Genomic DNA, 23444 nt, shown 5'->3' on the forward strand with positions numbered 1-23444 from the left:
TATTTTAGAAATCAACTTCAAAGCTGTATCAAGTAACTTGTACATCTATGTAGCTCACTATTACTTTGTTTTGCAGCTTCAGCAGGCAGCGAGGCATTGATGAGCCGTCCAGGAACAGACTACTTTGAACGCGTGTGCCAGACAGGAGGCAGTTCCAGCCATGGAAACCCACCAGGTACACTGTTTGGCCGAACCGACTCCACGCCGAGTAAGCTCAGTCCCAAATATCGGCATGCAGAACACCTGTAGAAAACAGTGCTGCACACCTCTGTCTACTGTAGCGGCATGTTGTAGTGGCTTCATAAACAAGGGACTTCTAGTTGAAGCTAGATGCTTACGATTAGTAGCTGAATTGTAGTCATAGTAGTGGGTGCCAATCTCCATTTGGTACAGAACTCTTTGGGACAAATATATGAGAGGCTGCAGTGAAAGGGTGGTTTAAATCAAATCTGCAAAGAATTGTTGTTTGAGATATAGGAACCAAAGAACACAAATAAAATTTCCCCCTCCAAGGAACTGTGATATAATGTTAACTATTGATGGGGAGTCAAATAAAACTTGCAAATATTTTTAAATATTACTTATTGTGCACACACAACACAAAGTTATGCCACTTTGCAATATAATCTCCACTACAGTCAATGTATGTCTGACTGATTGTAGTTATTAAATTATTGAAACAAACGCTTCATTTGGGAGTCTGCGCGACCACTCATGCATTTCCTTGTGTACCTGTTTTCAAAATGAAACTTGACAGATGTGAAATATATTCAAATGCCAGATCTGTGATTTTCACAATTGTTGCATGAACTGTATGGGAATGCGCACTGTTATGGTGTAGCAGAACAAGTGTGCATAGTAATCCACAACATTTTGATTTGATTGCAAGTGAAAATGACTTCTAGAAAACTCAGAATGATAGGAACAGAAAACAAGAAATGTTAATGACCTTCATTTCACCAATTCTGAACTTTCATCTCCATTCATAGAGCTGCTTCTGAGACAAAAAACGTAGTATCCTAGGAATATATCAGTGAGTCACAGCTGGAATTGATAAACTCATACAAATACCTGGGTGTAGCACTGTGTAGGGACATGAAATGGGACAGTCGCATGGGCTTAACCATGGGTAAAGGAGGTAGCAGACTTTGATTTATTGGTAGGATACTAGGGATATGCAATCAGTCAATAAAAGACATTGCTTACAAATTACTCATGTGCTTCATCCTAGAATATTGCCCAAGTGTGTGGGACCCATACCAAACATCACTAGCTGGGGATATTGAACACAAACAGAGAAGGGCAGCACGAATGGACACAGGTTTGTATGACTGATGGGACAGTGTCACAGAAATGTTGAAAGAACTGAACTGGCAAACTCTTGAAGCTAAATGGATACTGTTCTGAGAAATTCTACTTAAAAAGCTCCAAGGACTGAATGGAAATTATAACTCTAGGAATATGTTACAACTGGAGAGGGTCACAGAGGTGAAGAAACAACTGAAATGGTGGTAGACTTCACAGGGTAGACAGAAACTATCCCAAGAAAGTCTACTGATGAAGTTTCAAGAATTGGCTTTACATGATGACTCAAGGAATATACTACAACCCCCTACATATTGCTCTCATAGGGATAATGGGGATAAATTTAGATTAATTATGGCACACACAGGCGCATGTAAATAATCATTCTCCCCACACTCTTTAAGTGAATGGAATGAGAAAAATCGTTAATAACTAGTACAGTGGAACATACCTTCCGCCATGCATTTCACAGTGGCTTGTAGAGTACAACTGTAGATGTAGACATAGGTGTAGATATATTTTACACATTCACTTTGTAGAAACTGAGTAATAGAATCCTGCTCATCCATGGTACAAATTCCTTGTAGTGCAGCAATACTTTCCTATTCCTTGTGTCATTGTTTTTGAATTGTTTGATTCTGCCATCTACTAAGAACTGTTAAGAACATTCTTACAAACTACTTGCACCATTTATACTTTTATATTACACATTTACAGTTTTCATTGGCTTACTTCTTGTATATAAATGGCGAAATATGTTATGAAATATGAAGAGGCTTCCAGATGATCAATGTTTTCCTGAGCTGTGTAGAAGGCTTTCCAGATGTTAAAAATCACAAAGTCTTCTAGGACTCTACTATCTGTAGTCTTCTGCAGCCGGTAAATAAACAGAATTACTTAAGTTGCATTTGACCAACACTTGTGAAATCCCTGTTGACCCTTAAAGAACTTAATTGAAGAATGGAAATTGAAAATGTTCTAACTGTTATTTTTTCAAAAATATGTTTTCAATGTCATTGTGTGCTGGTACTGTATTGCAGGTCTCTAAACTTGTTCCAATTGTCAAACCTTGAAGAAAATGTTTCAAAGATTCTAGAAGATGCGTGGTCTTTGTGCCAAGCATGCTACCCCCAGAAGATCCAAGTGCCATGTGTCAAAGTCATTGTTCCACAAGATTTACACCTGATTGTTGAGTCAGCTAAAACTATTAACTCATTCCATGTAATTCCAATCCATGTAACTGAGTTTTTTTGGTTTTTGGAGATGCTGCTGAAACATTGTTGTCAATGCAGGCATGTAAGATCTCCATAAGCAGTATTATATAAGTGCCTCATACTCATCCATCTCAAGTATCTATTAAACATTCCTACTCAAAAACAGAAGAATAGAAGAATATCAATGTATTCAAAAGAAGAAAAACCATAGCATATGTAAGCCATACCATACTTCAACTGAAGACCACCCATTTTTATGAGCTGCAAAACAAACATCTGTTGACAATGCTGTCATTTCTTCCTCAGCAGCACAGGGCATTTTGCAGTAAACTTTGCAGCATCTGGTCCCAATGGAGTTATGCACAAAACAGAATCAATACTGAGCAATATCTTTTATGAATTAAATTTTGTAATACACTTGTAAAAAATGTAAAAGAAATGAGACACGATTTTTGTTGACTAAATTGTTACTGCTGTATACCTGTACTTGCGTTATCATAAATAAAATGTGCCTCCATATTAATGGCAGTAGGGAACAAGAACTTGCTTACTGGCACTCAGAACCAGTCAGTTTCCTGGTATGGCACATAGTTTTCCTTGACAAATTATTTATTTTCTAATTCATCTCATTACTTTTCACAGTGATGAGCTGCCAGCATAATTCCATGGTATCAGAATACATTCTCAGTTTCATGTATACAAATAAGTTATGTACAAAAAGAAAGACATTGTTCTTTGATTCTCCTGACAAATGTGAGATTTGTCACTTTGAAAATTGCCCACTTCCTCTCTTCAATTTGGTCTTTAAATAAGTCATCAGGTATGATCATAGTACATGTTCTATAGTTCTTCAACAAATTATTTCAGTGATGTACCATTGCTGTTTCATGCATCTGTAGAGGTGTGGATATTTTTGACTGGAGGTTGGTGAGTCAGGGTGAGTCAAAACCAGCTCAATAACTGCAGAATCTCTTTGTTATTTCACAACAGTTCATGTCAGTAGCTCATGCTTTCATCTGGCAGGTGACAGAATTCAGGCATTGACCCACAGACCTTGGCGGCAAAGCACTGTTGTGAAGACACTTGCAGCTGCTACGCTCAGTCTGCTTAGATGTGGCACAACCTTGTGTGCTAAATGTTCCTGCCCTGTGGCTGAGCTACATCAGGAGCTGATGCAGCAGACTGACATGGTCAGGCCAAGTGTGGGACGGGCTGGAAGTCTGCCCCACCTGTGACGTGTAACGGGAACATAGATGTCTGGGGAATGAACCACAGCCTGGCATTTGGCTGGCACCATACGGCACTGGCCAATTGCTAGGAGGGCCTCAGTTCAACCCTTTGACCAACAATGCTGTAGGTGGACCCCTGGTAGGTGACCCAGTTATGATGGTGGTGAAGTGGTAGCAACCACACGGCGGAAGTCAATATTTTGATGGCTGCCGACTTAATGACTCGCCAATTCTGTGACCTACCTGGCCAGGCAGTCAGTGTCTGTATGTGCCAGAGCAGATTTGGTGTGATGTTACCACCACAAATGTCATGTACGTCATGTGCTTAAGTTTACTTGGTTTCAGTAACTAGCATTGATTGGGATGTGGGTGGCAGCAATCAGCTGATGCTGTGGCATAATATTATGCCAGCATATTGCAGCAAGTGTTCTTTTTATGGCACTGAGTCCTCTTGCCTCAGCTTGCAGAGTTACATATCTGTCTTCCAATATTTCTTAAAAACTAGAACTACATGTGCCTTTAAAATCCTTAAATTTATATTCATTGAGATATAGCTTAGTTTCAATAAAACTTGTTTGGATGATAATATTAGTGCCTCCCAGAATTTTTCCAAGAGGAGGCAAATTTCCAATTTTGTTATAATTGATTCATGAGTCTGAAAACATGACATGCCCCAAAAACTAAATTTGAAAAGAAATGCACAAAACTTACATTGTCACAAAAGACTGATAGTTATCTACTTGGTACTTTTAAGGCAGGTGACTTTGTACCTAAAAAGTAAGCAGATTTCAATAATATATGTAAAGTACATCTTTTATGTTATTAATTTTAATACTTATGCCAGTGTTTTGATTTAGTGATTAAAATTACATCCTCATATCACATAGTTATATCCAGGGTATAGCTAGAAAATATTCACAAAAAAAGTATTCATTTTTCTCATAATGTTAGATTGAAAAAAAAGGTATTGAACTTTGATGCCATTTGGTTGCTTATAAAACTTCACATCTGATCCTGTTAATGTATTTATGGTGTGGTGTAATTTTCATGCTGTATAATTTTTATTGTGACTAGCGTAACTGACAGAAAGCTATATTTTTTTCCTTGGTGTTAGCTAAAGTTTAGCCTGGTGACAGTATTCGACAATACAAATGTGGGATCCTCTGAAAATCACCCTCAAATTGGCCATCAGAATCAACTTGTAGCAGCCTAAAACTAAACCAAAATAATCCTTGTCTCTCTGGTTTGTCACATTATTGTGCAACCAAGCCGACTGGAATGCAGAGTTTGCAGCTATGTGACTGCATGTGATGCTATGTTGTACCTAATATTTTGAGGAGGTTCCATTCTTGGGGAGGACATCTTTTTGTCCTTGAAATTTTATACTTTTTCCTCCTCTGATGTATTTGAGATTAAGTATAGATATATAAATCTGTAGTACAATATGACTGCATTCTTCTTAGTGTACTGCAAAAGCTCTGGTGTGTAAAACTGAACCGACAATTAGAAGACTACTGTTGTGATTCCATTGTGGAGCAAGGGGAAGGGGTATCCTTCTGAGAATTGGGGAGGGAAGAGTGTCACATATAGTGCTGCCATGCTTATGATGTTTTGGGAATTGGGAAGAGAGTCTGTCTGCCAGCCTGTTGTACTAGCTCCTTTCTGGTACTCAGTAAGGACTGAATGAGGATGCAACCAAAAGAGATTGAAATCACTGTCTTGGCAATGTTCTGCAAAGGTCTGCATTCAGCTTGATTGCAGAACACTGCCAAAACTTCAGCCACAGCAAGGAATCAGCATAATTTCTTGTGAACATACTGACAGCTAATAAAAGCCAAGGTATATAGTGAATGACAAAGCTGCAGTATTTTCTGTCATGGACAGCAATGTCAAATCTGTAGTTTAGTAGAGTTTCAGACAACAATTGCTAGATATTTGAAAGAATATTGTAATGATTAAAAAGCCTGTACCCAGATTCCAGAAGGGGCAAGTGACCCTCTTTCCCTCCTTTCAATTTGCTATGCATACTAGTAATGGCAATTTTTAGATGCATTTAGAATGTAAGTCTTGAAAGATGATACAATAATATAGTGCCTTTCATATTTTGTTGTGAATAACAGCCTCCTTCAGATGTATATCTTTCAGTTGAAGTTAATTATGGCATGAATGTGTCAGAAAGATGATTATACTCTTTTATTTACAGATATTTCAGGTTTGGGGGTATGAGCTATGATATTGAATGCTGAATTGAGTCTAGAAAGATTACTTGTGAAAATGCTTGTGATGTTTTCCTTCAGATACTTAAACCCTCTGTTTTGCAGGAACAAATGATCCTATAATCTGCAAGTACCTCATCACCTACAACAGTGGTGGACATTCAGTAAGATAGATTTTATCCTTCTGAAGAAATATTATTTTCCTAGAGAATCTGAAACAAAAGTTGTTCCATTTAATGACCTTACTCCACAACAGAAGTCACTCATAAAAGACCTCAAGATAAAAGAATATGAACAAACCAGACGCATTACAGTTTCAAAGAAAACTGGATGGTGGCTGAGAGACCAGAAAGCAGCACTGTACAGTCAAGTTGTATTTCTACCTCTTGATACCATCTCAAGTCAGTTTATTTGGTTAATGCATAGAGACTCTGTTGCCACCACAGTGTGGAAAATTGTACATACCATGACATAAGACCACTGCTCTACTGAGAAATAGATATGGCTGTGGATGGAACATATGCAGATAAAAGAACAAGAGAAAAAGGAAGCCCTTAAGAAGTGGGAAGGTGCATAAAATTAACTGACCTATGTGATGAGGAAAGACCAAAACATCAAACATCACATATGAAGTAACAATATGGATGACAGAAAACTCTGGAGTAAATTTGCAATCTTAAATAGCTGAGAAGGTAATTTTAATCAGATTTTTACTACTGAACTCCATCTACTTCCAAGCACAGAAAGGACACTAATTAAAGGACCACTGGCATCCAATCAGTGGTTTAGAATTTACTAGATCAATAGACAGCATGAAGATCTTGAAGGTACCTGTTTGAGATCATATACTCTACAATTTTTTAAATTAATCAGACCCTGTTACAAAGCGAAATTTTTACTGAGTTCTTCAGTGTGATAACAAACATCAGCCATATATAAACTAATTTCTTGACAAATTTAAGCATCTCTAGTGAGGTTTTATTAAGTGATGTGATATGACTGTTGCTTCCTTTACTGCTCATTAACTCATTGAAAAACATTGAAAGTAACAACATTGCACATTGCTTTCATAAATATGGAGAAGGTTTTTGATAATGCTCCACCTGAGACAAGCTCAATGTACATGACTACAGTGTGTCACATCATCTCACTGACTGGGTCAGTAGGCTGTACAGAAATGTCTAAAGCTCTATGTATCGTCTTGTGGGCTTATCAAATAGTTTTACACTGACAGCTGGCCACACGAAGAGTCAGCACTGCCACAACTGCTATTCATCTTGGTCATCGACATCACCATACAAGACCTGCAGCACAAAAAACCTTGGAATTTGCTCTATATGACGATGGTATGATATATATCTTTAAAAGACAGGAATGACAATGACAGATCCAGGCATAATGTGACCACCTCAGTTAATTTGTATTACGACTGAATATTAGAGAAAATGAGTGCTACTCTTGTAATGCCCAAAAGCTGTAGACATACATACAGAATGTGGCCATATTTCAATGCCCTGGCTTGTACTTACATAGTGATAGCAACATCAGTAGTAATGAATAGGCTAGAATCAGTGAAGCCAGATCTCCATAAGGAGAGCTCTCAGGAAGGTTGTGCGATGAACAGATGCCAGTATACCTTAACACCAAAATGTACACAATCATTTTAGTGTGTGGGTTCTCTATAGGGGAACATATATTACTCTATGCTATGGAAATGGGGATAGTAATTTGTAGTACTTTGGTTCACAAGTAACTGTACAGAATGTATCACAAATGTTTCAAAGACCTAATTTGACTTATGTTGTTTGTAAAGATTATTTTACATCCAAGACACAGTAAAAAGGTTAAATTCTAGTCAAAGGGTATTCTCAACTATCAGAACGCAACAAGGAATCTTATAAAACAGGGAAGCCACCACCACCCCACACGATAATTGAACTGAGGATAAAATTGATGCAACAAGACACCTAAAAAAAATCTTACTGCCACTGGGATACCTATAAGGCTTTCCACCCATTAAAATGTTTTCACACCCACATAAGCTATAACAGCTGTTTACAAGTTTTTGAACTCTAAAACTAGGTTGTTGTTGCTTGAGTTTACTTACATAATTATAAAACAGAACATTTTTTATTAAAAATGTATTGCTTCTTTCAAAATCGATCTGTATTACCTAATTATCATATGATTACAGCCATTTAACATGAAATTGGAGGGGGGGGGGGGGGGGGCAGAGGTGCTGTGTGGCTGGAGATGTGATTGCTATTTATGAGTGAAATTTTTGTTTTTGCATACTGTGATGTTTTATTTGATTTTGAGAGCTCATGTTTTTTTATGTAAATAGGAAGTCTGATTTAATTTGTTTTTCTTATCAGAGTTTGAAACGTATCTTCAGTAGGGAATGTGTATGGTCAATAACTCATATTTCTCTGGGAGTAACAATATAACAATGATTTATCCTTGAACATCACAAAAGACTCATATTGACACATGGGCATGTAACTTCTTTCTTGTCATAATAAGCTGACACTGTAGATAAACTGCATGAAAAACAGTAGAATGTAGAAACAATTTAGCATGTTCAAAGTTTTCAAAATTTGTAATGCATGATAAGTAAAGATTAAAATTTATTTATTAAGTGTGGGATGTAATAATGATGCGCTATATAGTTTTTGACATTTTAGACTGAGTGGCCTTGCTAATAATGTGTCTGTCTGACAAACTGCAAAACCTATTACATGACATTGGAGATTCCAGACATGAGCAAGCCATAATCATACCTTATATTTTAATCTGAAAAATTCAGTTCATTAATTTAGTGTTTATTTTAGTCACTACAAATAAACATAATCTGGTGCCCTTCAAATTAGGATTAAAAACTAGATTCAAATCATACATTTCTCAGTTTGTTACATGTATTCTCAAAGGGACCTTACATGTCATCACCTACTTGAGGAAACACATCAGAAGAACACTACTGGCCTCTAAAATTGTGAAACCATGAAGGCAACATGCAAGAAACATCAGAATAGCACAAACTGTACTAAATACTTAGATACATAAGTGATCAGCATTTCAGGACAACCACACAAAATAAGCAAGAATAATGCTTTTTCCATTCTGTACACAAAAAAAGATTATAAAGTGGATCACTCATTTGGAAATCACTTTTGAATGTTGGTTGAGTATGAGAAGATTATGTTATGACTTGTGTACGAAGGAGAAGCCTCTACCAGCAAACGAGCACACGTCCGAATTCAACAGTGACTGGATCACAGCCTACCAAGATTGTGGCTTATTTTTCTCACAAATTGCTGCTCGCTTTGGTTGGGAACTCACAACTATCATACAAATATGTTGTTTCAGCTTCTCTTGACATAGCAGCAGAGAGAAGCATGCTGAAATTGGGACACAGGAGTGGCACAATGTCGTCTTTTCAGTTGAGTCCCAGTTGTATGGACAGCTACAAAGGATATATCTGTTTTTGGAACCTCTGAGGAGAACAAATATTGCCAGATTTCATTTGTCATCATCATACAGGCCCAGAATCTGGTGCGACAGCACAGAGTGCTGTTGGCTACACAACATGAGCACCTCAGATTTGCATAGTCTGTAGTTTGGAGAGCAGGCATTACATTTCTGAAATGCTTAGACAGGTGGCTGTGCCCTGTCTTTGAGATCTATGACATTATCTTTCAACAGAATAACATAAGCCTGCATGTTATCTGTGCTATCCTGACCTAACTCAATACAAAAGATGTTTGTCTGTTACCCTGGGCATGTTCTCCAGATCTCTCACCCACTGAAAACAACTGCTAATGTGTTGCTGAGAGACTGACACACTGCCACTTACTTGCCACAACTACTGATGAATTCTGTCACAAATTGAAGCAGCATGGAGTGATGTACCCACACCTGTCATCCAAGTTCAGTTTGATTTAATATCCCACTGGGTTGGAGCCATTCATGCTGCCAGAGGTATTATCTCTGTTACTAAATTTTGCACAATTTATATCTCTAAATCATTGACAGATTCAATGATACAGTCTCACTATTATACTGTAAATGCACAATAAGTAAACTTTCATTATTTGCTGTCCTTTTTTGGTGTTGTAATTGCAATGACATGCAGTGTACTTGGGTTAGAGTATACTTAGTTTCCAAAATGGATAGCTGTATTCCAGTTGTCTGACCTTTTGTCTGACTAAATCTTGAGAAAAGCAAACAACTGAATATGAAATGTGAATAAATGTGGTAACGAAAGTTCTACATGAAATGTATTCACAGTTGCAAATATGGACAACCATCACCAATACAATGGAATGACAATAATGAAAATTTGTGCCAAACTGTGACTCGAACTGAGGTTTCCCACTTATCGCAAGCAGTCCCCTTACCATTATGTATATTTGTGTACAGGAAGACATTTTGTTTGAAAATCATTTATCCAGTATCAGCAGACAAATTTGGTATTGCAGGGCTTGTGTTACTCTGAATTATGATGAAATGTTCCTTTGTACATGCATGCATGAAAATTTGTGCCAAACCAGGACTCAAACACAGTTTTCTCACTTATCACGAGCTAGTTGAGTACTACTCAGACAGACCCAAACTTCCTTATGTCATCAACTATGTGTCTACAACCTGCACTCATACTTCCATTATGTATATTCCAATACACCCATAAAGAGGATACATTTTACTAGAAAGTCACTTGCTCAGTGCCAGTGGATAAATATGATATTGCAATGTCTGTGTTATTCTGAATTACGCTACAATGTTCCTTTGAACAAGCACTGTGGCAAGTACAGCCATTATGAAATACGTGAAACCATTCACAGTTGCAAATATGGACAACCATAAGCTATACAGTGGAATGAAAACAATGAAAATTTGTGCCTAACCAATAACATTCTTTTTTGGATGCAAAGCTTTGTCAATCATTGTGTACTTTCATAGCAATGTCGATTTCCTGCAAGTACATGGCAATGTGGAATCCTGCAGCTAAATCATCCAGATATTCCACATGGACTCTGCAGAAAATTCAGCAGAAATCCACTGTAGAAAGACATCTAGAGCCCTAATTTCCACTTCTCTGAGTACGACTTGATCTGCTTCTGAATTTTGTGTCAGCTCATATGTCTGAGTATTCAGTATTTGAATTCTGCCAGTAAAGGATCCAACAGTTTAATTGGCTTTCTACAGTAATCCACTCAACTTCTCTCCAAAAAAATCCAGTACACTTCTGTTTATGGTATCTGTGCCCCACACCCTCTGCTAATTGTTCGAATGTGCGAGCATTTCTGAGCCTCTCATGATACAGCACATATGCTTTGGCCTCACCCATTAGATGTAGATTGACCATCTGTAGACTCAGTTCATCTGACCAATTATGTTATTAATTCTGTCAACTCTTCTGTTGTTTTACCAGAGAGGTGTATTATTAGGTTAACTGCTGACACATCTGTGGAGGAGGAGAGTAAACTCACTACCACCTTAACCTCATCTGAACCTGACTGTGACTGTTGCACGGCTTGCAAAGCTTCTAGTAGCTTCCAGAATGAAATTTTCACTCTGTAGCAGAGTGTGCACTGATATGAAATGCCCTGGCAGATCAAAATGGTGCACTAGACCAAGTCTCGAATGTGGGACCTTTGCTTTTCATGGGCAAGTGCTCTACCCAAGCATGACTCATGACCTGTCCTCACAGATCCCTGGAAGGTAAGAGATGAGGTATTGACAGAAGTAAAGCTGTGAAGACAGGTTGTGAGTCATGCTTGGATAGAGCACTTGCCTGCAAAAGGCATAGATCCTGAGTTTAAGTCCTGGTCTGGCACACTGTTTTAATCGGCCTGGAAGTTTCTAGTTGCTTACTTAACACATCATTGTACAATTTCTAGTGAGTATTATCCTCTCACAGTTTCGATATCTGGTCTGTTGGAGCAGCTATGGCATCGTTCATATTACCCCATTGCATCTTTGTGCATTTAATTACTACTTTTACACTTACAAGGCTAATACGAATGTGAATGAAACGCTTCCTCTTTTAAAAGAAACAGAAAAACTCAACAGACATAATCACACCTAAAACTCATACAAATAATCTTAACTAATCTTTGTCTGATCATTGCCCAGCAACACTAAATACAATTTGCCACATGACCACAACACCTTCAAGTGGTGCAAGTTACTGGTACCATTCTACTATATGGTACACTATGTCCGAATTTTCAGGCAAGTGATTTGCAGAGGCAAATAGTTCCATGCTCGCTGAACCTACTGCCGTCAATTGAAATGCCTCCAGATGGTGAGAGAAGCACGTGCAGTGATGATGTCTTCAGTTCCCAGCAATAACAAACCATGTTGTTATTGTTTTTGTGTTGGCTTGCTACCCAGAGCTGTTGTTGGAGCTGGCTTGCTAGCAGTGGTGCCAGTTGTTGATTATGCCTGAGGCTAGGCCAGCTGTGGGACATGGTTGTGTATGCAGTTGCAGTCTGGTCAGAGTATAAGTGTGGATACCACAGTACTTAATCAAATATATCAAGAAACCTTTGCTGTTTGCAAAAAAATTTAAAAAAGTCCTTCAAATACGACATGTAAGTTTCACTGTTGTTATATTTTATTCCCCAGACTTTCCCAAATGCATTTCCTTCCATGGGAACAGTAGATGGCATATTGTGACTTATCACAGTACACAATGTCTTTTTTCTGCCTTCTGTCATGAAGCATTTGTCATGATAAAGTATGGCTCCTGGGCACAGCAGTTCCCTAGTATTGATAAGTAGAATCACTGAGTCATGATAGTGCAAGGAGTTGATAACAGTACGGAGTGCTATAGTGAGAATGGCAATTGGAGATTTCTGCTCTTTTAGCAGAATTTTTTAGTGCTGTATGTTCATAAGGTCAATATGTGTGGCCTACATTACTACTTCTAGATCATGAGTGTTCCATTACACTTCCACTAGAATATGAAATTGGAAATAGTTGAAATGTTATACTAACGGCACATAGTTCATGAGCTGTACAAAATATAATGAACTGGATTTTTTGTATAAATATCAGTTACATCCTCTGTGGATTATGTTGTGATGGCTGTGACTGTCAATTAGAGTGAAAACACATTAGAAAGCTATTGTAAATTTCAGTGACAGAATGCAGCACAAATACTGCTTCACTTGTACTTGCAAATCACAACTTAATCTCTTGGCTGCCTAGCATGCTGCTGCAAAAAATTGCCATTCCTTTCCAATAACAACAATCATGTAGAAGATGCCTTCCACTTGATGAGGAAGGTTAACCATAAAAATGAATTGTTGATAAAATTAAACTTGATGACTGATTCAGAATTATCCTTTTTTTTCATTCTGGATTTTTGTGCTGTCTTGTTGTGTTATTCATATATTTCACACATTGGAACAGATATTTTTTGTCATACAGTATGTGTGAAATTGCTGTGAGTAGACAGTTTAAGAAAAAGAAGACAGATATAAGGTATTCAACGGATATCTCTAAGAAGCATGTAAACTCATAAATGTGAAGGACATGATGGATATTAATGGTGCAACGGGATCAGGATGGCTTGAGTGTTTATTGGCCTTGTTGCAGGTTGCAAAAGTGATGCAGGGTGGTTGGTGGAGCAGCAGATATATGAAGCCAGGTGGACAGCCATCACAATGTCATAGAAGCACTGACAGAACAATAGCCATTATTAATTGCGAGCAGTATAGCAGTTAAAATGTCATCTTGCTGTGGTCGAACAGGTGCTGGCTGGCACTGGACAGTGGTGTAGCTTAGCTCAGAATGTGTCCTCAGGAGGTGGCCGGCTCACAGAGCCACTGAGCCTAGCAGGCACCATTGGGGTGAAGCATTTCAGCACCTCGGCAAGTGTATGGCTTTATCAGGCCCATATAAGCAGCAGGCATGAAGTGACACCAAGCCCCACAGTAAGTCAGTCACAGCAACTGATGCGGCTGCATGATCAGTTAACAGCCTTGTGCAGGACCATTGTAGGGTGCACACAAGCACAACGGTGAATCAATGACACCAGTGTATGATGCAGTATCAGCAGCCTGTGAACTTAACTCTGCAGTGGCGGAGCGTATGGACACAGGGTGGGGAGCTGCTCGGTAGCAAGTCAGGTGCAGATAGAAACCACAGACCCCCAGGTGAGTGCCCTGAAGTCAGTTGGAGTCAGCCTGCTGATCTCACCCAGATGGAAGACACCAGTTCAGCTCCTGGCGGCACTGGGACTAGTGGTAGCCTGTAGTCCTGCAGCTAGCAGAGGTGACATCTTGTAGCAGTAGACTGGATGACTTACATCATTTCAACAAGTGTGTTGGAGTACCTCTCAGAGCTGACTGCATACAATGGCAGCCAGGGCAGGTGCTGGTCACTTGGCCCTGTTATTTTGTGAAATCGTGTAAACCCTGAAAGTGGTACAGTGCCAGGCTCAGACATAGTGTATCCGGTCTCACCACTGAAACAGTTTGGCCACCACTTCATGCTGTGTCAACAGTGTTCCAGCCCTGCCAGCAGCAATAGGGGCTGGATGTTTTTTAATTAGTCTCACTGTAGGGTTAGGGTGTGTGGCGGTTCCACCTGCTTTATTTCTTCGTTTGTTGATTGTCCTCAGTGTTGACTTACTGGCTGAAAAGTGAGGTATGGAAGTCAAACATGGACTCCTTTAAATAATGTATCCAACAGATGCTCAGTTTTACTGTCTTTTACTTTCACAACCTCCCATGTACACATTTAATATGGTCAGTGCATTGTTGTTTAACTTTCCATAAGCCTTATTAATCGTTAGCAGGTGAACCATCCACATACTGCAACAATAGCTTACAGTTGAACATCTACGAGCAGTAAAAGCCTAACCACAAAGTTCACAGTTCTTGAAGAATAGAAAGGTACATATGGAGCAGACACTGTCAGTGTTTTAACACATGGCCTAATTGCACAACACTTATTTCACGGATGCATTGTTGTTGATCTAACCAACACCGGTTCCTTATCTGAAACTCAGCCGTACTGACTGACCCGTGAGCAAAAATCGGGCCCTTATATATATATATATATATATATATATATATATATATATATATATATATATATATATATATATATATATATATATATATATATATATTACAATAATAGGTGCTGAAATTACAATTAAAACTTAACTCATTAAATTAACTGAATATATTGAAAACTTGGTTCTTTTTAACAGTTTCTTCTACTACAAGAGTTAAGCCAGATTATTTGTGTAAATGATGAAATTAACAAATATCATTATGTAAACAATACTTTGGACAAAACTGTTAATTACTTTGGAATTAATTAAGGGCTGGCTTTGCTAACATGTTTTTGAATATAGCCAAATAGATACTTTCAGATTACTAGCATTTTGTCTTCCAAATGTTTATAATTAGTGCAGGATTTATATTTGCTTGTATGTCAACAATAGAATTTAAGTTACGAAACAATTATTGATTTTGCCCTATAATGAAAGATACTAACTAGGAATAATCAAAATAAATTACATACATAAAACTAAGTACAAAATTAGATTTGGTGTTTTTTTCTGGTAGGGAGTGCTATTTGAGAGGATTATGTATCAGACAACTATAAATCCTCAAAATTAGTTACACCTTCATTAAAACAAGTGGCCTCTGTTCTTTTCATTTTTTAAAAATTTTTATTATTGGTATTATTAACAGTTTAAACTTGATACTAGCATTATTTACAGAGCTCATTTTTATTGCTGAAGTTTGTATATGGTGTGTTTAATGTGCATACCTTACGCGTTAAGGTTTTCAGATACTCAGTTGAGAAAATAAGAGTAAAGCGATTAAGCATCAAACTTATGTAATTTAAAGATCCAGATATTTTAATTTCTAGTGTACAGTAAATACATTTATTTAGTTTGTTATCTCTTTCTTGGAGAGTCTGAGTCATAGAGGTCAAAAACTGAATTCTACAAATCTGAATTTAATTTCAGGTTTATGTGGTATTGGTGGCCGCCTTGAATTTGAGAAGGTTACTGGATTTGAACTGCAAGGACAGCGTGGCTACACTCTCTTTCGGAACAGTATTCCAGGAATTTCAACACAATGTGCTCAACTTTGTCGTTCTGATCCCCGATGTCGTGGTTTTAATCTTGACTACAATCGGAATGACTGTACAGCACTGGAAGGAGACCTTGACGGAGCACGAATTGATGTTAGGCCAGTGCCTGGAATTGCATACTTTGAAGGCATTTGTTTGCAGGGTGAGAAATCATGATTTACATATTTACATAATAATTCTTATATCCTTCTGCAAGCAGTGAACCACAGTTTTAAAGAAATCATGAAATACATTTTAAACTTACTGATATAACAGCTTTTATCAGTTTTAAGATGTCTTTCCTAAATTCTCACATAACTGAAATGTTTTCAGAATAAAATACTTTGCTGTTCTTCCTGTAACTCCCTTCACCCCTGCCTCCTCATTGTGACACAACTAACAAAGGATAGGTGATCGTCCATATTATATGATACATCTCTTCCTCTTTGTTTTAGAAGACCCTTAATTAGTCCTCACTGTGATGTGTACTACATACATTTTCAAATCAAATGTATTTATTATATATTGTCCATTGAATAAATTATTGCACTGTTCTCATGGTGAACTGGGATGCTCTGCTTTGGAGCCAGATTATGGTTATAAATAGGGAACTTCATGAATGCTTTATATAAATACTTATTTTAAATGACAGACCTAACTTGAATGGGTATTTCAATTTTTACGATATGTAACATTCAGGAGATGTGCAAATATAATTGCAGAAGAAGTTGAAAGCAGTCACAACAAAGTTGTTGCAACATGAAATTGTTGTATTATGGCTTGCAAAATAAATAAATAACATGCATTTATAGATAATCCAATACAGAATTGCTTAGCTTTCAAACAAGGTCCTTCTTGAGGTAACACACACACACACACACACACACACACAAACCTCTCTCTCTCTCTCTCTCTCTCTCTCTCTCTCTCTCTGTGTGTGTGTGTGTGTGTGTGTGTGTGTGTGTGTGTGTGTGTGTGTGTGAGGAAGGGAGGGAGAGAGACATTGTTATGAATAAGATATTTATCACACATTTAAACAATTTTTCTCCTTTCTGCAAGCCTGCCTTACACTTGGCTCATTTTCTATTTAGTAAGTAGTGGTCAATCTTCATGTGCATACACTGCCTGACAAAAAAAAAGTGAATCACCCATGACAAACAATAAGTATAATATCTGTGATTTGATCTCAGACTTCAGTATGCTGTTAACTTGCAAGCAGAACAGATGTGTACCCTTTACTGTGTAAATATTTGTGCAGTAAAGCATTATATCATGCCATCCTTAGTCATGCCACAGTTATATTATACTTGCACTTTATTGATGACTCTGACAGTTCATGATGGCTGTGTATGCCTCACACAACCAACATGTACTGATATTTGCTTGTTCTGGCTACAACTTCTGTTCTGGGCAGTACAGTGCTTCTCATTCAACTCGTCAACAATCTATAGATGTCAGTTGTACCAGTGACCATCTTCAGTACTGTAGTTTGATGTACAACGTTAGTGCTGAACAATTGAAAGCGATAAATGATTTATGGTGGGACCTCATTGCTGTTCCCATCTTGCAGAAACACCAGCAATGGCTGAACTGCAACATTCCATCTGCTTGGATTCACGTTCATTTGCCACTATTCAATTCATTTTGCAGATAACTGTGGGGCAGTTGCATCGAGAACATTCCACCCAAACACTAACAATGCATTCAACAATGCCGGGAGCCACGCACCACAGTATAAGCCCCGGTGTGGTTATTTCCAAGCAGTGGTTGAGCCTGACTGATTCCATATGACTGCGTTTGGCTGTGATGCAAACTCTGCTTGCGTTCCAAGTGACCATGCCCAACATGCTGCCACGTCCATGTAGGTACAGTTCGACAATGCTGTGTATGACTGTCAGCTGCCTGTGACTCCTTGTTAGTGCCCGCAACAAGTTCACCTATTCGGGAAGACTTTCTAGTTGTCTCAGTGCGTCTTACTGCAATGAATCTTCCCTCACTCCACTGACGACAACTGCTGTCAGATTTCACATCTCTGACTGTGCACGTGAATGTGATCTCATTGACTCGAACTTTGAGAAATGTTCCGCTGGGCTTCTACCTTCACTGGTCCCATTTCTGAGAGCCGTGTTTCCAGCTGCACTTCATGCAGCATCATCTTAGGAACCCCACCTTTCGGTTGACATCAGATCTGACATCCACCAACTACCATTCATCATCTCATCAACAAAGGAGGAACCTATGGCATTGCAGCCACATGAGGCTACCAGCTCAGTGACTGCAGTACATGTTTCTGTGACCCAAAACCTTCAACAATTACCATTTAAACACCTCATGTGGACATTCTCTGTTAAGGGTATCATAAAACCGTACCTATTAATGGACTTTTTACACCAATTCCACCTCTCCTGTATCATACAACACACCTCGTTCTGTACTTTGATTCATAATGCTGCATCCCGGAACCTTTTACCCTGGAACCTCCACATTCACCATTCAAGACAAACAGCAGGAAGATAATCATTCATCCATCAACACACTCATGCAGTGTGCATTTTCAGCTGATGGGCTCTTACCTATTCACCAATGCTGTACCAACTGCCGTGCAACATCAGCCACACTGTATGAAAAACAAATTGTTCCTTAAGTGTAATAATGACATACCTGCTGCCCTCATCCTGACATGAGCTCACAGCTTTGACACAACCATCATGATGACAAGAGTTTGAGCACACACATGATCCTGGGCCTGCCGATTGACCATGCCTTCCTGACATCTGACCACACCCACTTCCCACCTACCCAGGACCCACACTGTCACTGACCCTGGGCATAGAGCAGAGCACAAGTGCCACACCGCTGCCATCACAGGGCATGCCCCTCCAGTTAAACAGCACACTGTCGCCACACCTCTTCCCAATCACCCACTGCAATGCAGTCCGTTGCCATAGGGCAGTTGGATGTGACATGGCCTGATGTTGAAAAGCATGGGAACACGATGGCAGGCATACTCATCATCAAGATTCTGATTGACCATGTCTGACCATCCCAAGGGAGGATCACCATATTGTGCAACAGGCTCATCATAACCCTTTAACATTTGCACCAGCTGTCTGACAGCAAATAATGGACTCTCTCCAACATTGCACGTCATCACACAACATTAGTAGAGACCAGCAGCAGCTGGACTAGGGAATTACTGCCCCATGTGTTGGCTGCCATTACCACTGCATCACAAATAGCTACGTTTGGAGTAGTACCATGACTAAGAAGCACGGATGAAGGCATCACATTGTGTTCAGCGATGAATCACAGTTCTGCACTAAACCGGATACCATCACCAATGAATATGGTCGTGACCTATGCTAAAGTTCCACTCTTTCAATGTTTTAGAGAGGCACAGTGATGTTTCTACCAGCTTATGGTGCAGGGAATCATTGAGTATGACTTCAGGTCAAGGTGGTAGTGATGGAGGGAACTAGGATGGCATAACAGTACGTCACAGACATCGTGCATCCTCATGTGTTACCTCTCCTGCTCATCCACACATGGAATGAGTCTCTATGAACTGTCTGTTTGATGTAGAAGTACTGTTGTGGCCAGCAAGATCTCCAGATCTATCCCTGATAGTACATGTGTAGGATGAGCTCAGTTGACAACTCTGTCCTAATGCCAGTGTCCAGAATATCGAGAACCAGGTACAGCAGTTGTGGACCAGTTACTTCGGGAGAGAATACAATGGCCTTATGACATACTTACCAACTAAATCAGTCCATGCATCTGGGTTAGAGGAAGTGCAACATCGTGCTGATAAGTAGCTTCATACTGCCAAGCTCGTTGTAATTGTGACTTGATTATGTAATCATTCAAATAACATCACATAACCTCTCAACCCACCAAGTGTCATTTTCTTCCCTCCTCCTGTTATGGATGCTTGCCTTTGCTTGACATGCATTGTATTACAAATAATACACTGTACACTTTCTGCTTCTCCACTCATTATTACAACTAAACCTTTAAGTGTCTGCTACATTTCTCCAATAATTACACCATGTCAAGTCACTTATGATTAACACATTTTGCATTGCAGCCAATATACTTAAGACTCATATGTCAAAGAATGTTGAACAGCATAATGTTTAATTGTGCCCTATGTATGCAGGGTCTACCCCAAACTAATGAGAATGATACCAGAAAAAGCACTTTTACTGAAATCAGCTCAGATACGGTTAGTTATATTCAAACCAGTTCCTTTACAGTCTTTACACTGAATCCAACATTGCTGCCAGTCTACTTGAAAGTACTGGCAGTCTTCAAAGCAAATACTGTTGAAAGTCCTCATCACAGCAGCCTAAATGATATGGTCTCAAAATGATCTGAGAGATCAGATTTGTTGCAAGGAAGTACAATGACATTGCATGGGTCCTTTTGCCTTATGAGCATGACCTTTTTTCTTGAGTGATTGAGCACCTACCAATAAAATTCTACAGCTGTTATTTATCTTATTGTTACTAACTCAATCTGGACGAGTTCCCTACAGAAAAAAATACTCACTTGCTTTTTTTTCTTTTTATTCTGTCGGAATATGCCAATCAGTTTTGTTAAACAATCACCCTGTTTTTATGAAATTAATGTGAAATGTTATTTTGATAATTGGTCCAAATGTTGCAAATAGTTTTTACATAAAATTCTTCTCACATGTAGATTCTCCCAAACAACTGGACTCACATTCCTTTTAAGTAGTCCAACAATGTCAGAAATCATTCTGATATAGGATGATGTGTATCTAGGTACAATATTGGACAATATTGTTCCATCCTGGATTTTTCGTTATTTGGGTAAATATTTCTTTCACATCTTGTGGTTTTCGTCTGATATCAAAAGGATGGGGTGCCAAGAAAACTGTTTTTTTTATTTTTTATTTCTTTAGCATTTTCTCATCCTTCCTTGAAGACTCTGCGCTATAGTGCATGTAAAATTAGTTGTGACTTTTGACAGTTCAGTACAGAGCAAGTGGAGGAAAGCATAGTTGCCAGCGTGTGCTGAACACATCAGCAGGCAATGGCAATGATAATGCCAGGCCTGCTCAGTGCATAACCTGTCAGCTGCACAAGTTGGCCAATCTTTCATCTTTCTCAAAGAATTTAAAGAAACTATGCAGTAATAAACTCTGAGACCTGCAAATCTTATGGCTTCATTCATTGGCTTCATGGTGAATTACCTATCATTTTGTTAATGGTCATAGTTATTGTGATATTTTAGTGTTAGCTAAAGTACTGCAAGAAATTCTTGAAGTTTTCAGTGAAAAATAGGGATCACTATGAATTTGCATTTGGTGTTTGTAGGTCATATAGTGCTGCATATGAAATTTAGATAACATATTGAATTATTCTTTAAAACTCGGAGGATATTGCTATCTGTCTCCAATGTTGAATGGAATGTATGTAAAGGGCTCCATCACAAATACACTTGCCAGTGAAAAAGCCAGAATGAAATATTCGTAAATTCCTTAATATCTCATAAGCAGTCTGAGATAATGAAACAAGATTCTGGCAAATGATAACACCCAAAGAGAAGAATATTTTTCCATATGGTTAATATGCAGTTCTTGCACATCTACCGTGACATTCAAGCAACTTCAGATTTTTTAAAATGAAATAATGTAATATTTAAAGACTATCAGTAGCCTGCTGTGAAATGAGAATTGCTATGGGTTTTGCAACAATATAAGTGAAGAAGCTGCACATTATTATTTATAATGAGAATGGGCTTTCTCATAACTACTGATATGCTTTGCCCTCAGCTGCTAATTTAATAATACACTTTTTTTAGGATTCTGTCACAATTTCAACTGCATTAGAACATTAGCGAGATGTATACCTGTAAACTCTGCTGTGTTTAGGTAAAAGAAGCAGATTTTGACTTAGCAACAAGAGAAGTAACATATTACTCAAACGTTGACATGGTCCTACATGAATCCGTGTCATCTCACCTACATTCTTTGTGTGACTGACAACTTGGGACCAGTCCTGTGATGTAACATTTGCAATGACCTCTTTTGACAGCATTTCAACCTCACTGGGAGTAAATTTGTTGTTGATTTTTACCACATTACTTTTCTCCTAGGCCCTTATATTCTCAGTCAAATTTAAATGAGCATGATGCAGAAGAGGCCTGGTTAAACTATGCTCTTCAACATTAGCCATTTTGTTGGCCTGGTAGTGTGGAGTTTTTAGCTTGTACAGTACTAACTTTGCCTTACACAAGCTAAGTTCAATATTATCCAATCGAACATTTCTTTGTACCCAGAGAGACTTGTTGGAGCTTTATCCATTGCAACTGAGAGGTATTGCACATTGTCCATTACTGTTGTTGAATTCAGGGGAATATTTTGCAACAGAACATTATCTTCACAGCCGGTGAACGTGTTCTTGAATGACCACTTTTATTGTGAATCTTGTGTTAAAATGTGCTGCACTTTTATTCTTAATGCAGTGCCAACATGAAACACTCTTTCACAATACATGACAGTATCACTTTACAATGAGAGCTAGTGCACGTAGGTGCCTCTAATGTCTGACATCACGTGCTGCTGTTTATCGATGGTGTGGCAACAGGGGGGCTTTACCAAGTGAACCATTAGCGGTGTGGTTGGGGAAGCTGGCTCGCCATTGGAGTTACCTGGGCAATGGAGTCATGTCTCCTCTGGTGAGCCAAACGTCAAAAGTTGCAACTAATTTTAAATGTACTATAGGCTGTTCCAGCTCGATTGCCTCCCTGCTGATAGTGGGGTACCTGTGAGCCAGCGTGGGCAGGGATGAGCAAACAGCTGACACTCGGGCAGTCAGGCAGACAGGCTGCAGTGTACATGACCATATACTCCCCGGCCTTGTACTGACAGGCAACAGTGGCCACCTGGTTCACAAATGTACAGAACAGTGTGTAAGAGGGCTATCTGGCAGGCAGCCTGGCATCGTATACCAGATGTGCCTGCCTGTGAGTGACTGAGAGGCACTCCCCAGTGCCCATGCCCCATGGAGCAGCATTGCAGTAGCTTACGCTGTGCCACCAGAAAACTCAACCAGAGAACAGAGGTTGCTTTGTGTAGACTTGTCATAACATCTCAGCTCATTCCATGCTGATTTTCCTGAGTTTTACAAGAAAGGACGTTAGAGGCAACACTGCATTGTGGCATGTCATGCATTACTGAAATAACGCTTGTTTCTAACTACTGATGTTAGTTCTTAGAATGTTGACTAAGGTTCAGCTGTATATGTGACATCCTCACTACTCATCCAAGTGGGAACAAACACATTGTGGTTGGGAGGGTTCATTTTCATTACATTTTGGCTGGACTCTGTATCACTCAGTATTAC

At 38.8% G+C, this 23444-nt stretch overlaps 1 protein-coding gene across 1 annotated transcript in view; it reads left to right on the forward strand.

The window, feature by feature from the left end:
- Positions 1 to 23444, forward strand: part of LOC124555311 — a 471119-nt gene that overhangs the window by 266828 nt on the left and 180847 nt on the right. Inside the window, exons 12-13 of the mRNA XM_047129186.1 lie at positions 77 to 175; positions 15965 to 16234. Coding sequence (XP_046985142.1) covers positions 77 to 175; positions 15965 to 16234 — 369 coding nt within the window. The remainder of the gene's footprint in view (positions 1 to 76; positions 176 to 15964; positions 16235 to 23444) is intronic.

Source organism: Schistocerca americana, chromosome X (genome assembly GCF_021461395.2).
Source record: "Schistocerca americana isolate TAMUIC-IGC-003095 chromosome X, iqSchAmer2.1, whole genome shotgun sequence".
Classification (NCBI taxonomy): Eukaryota; Metazoa; Arthropoda; class Insecta; order Orthoptera; family Acrididae; genus Schistocerca; species Schistocerca americana.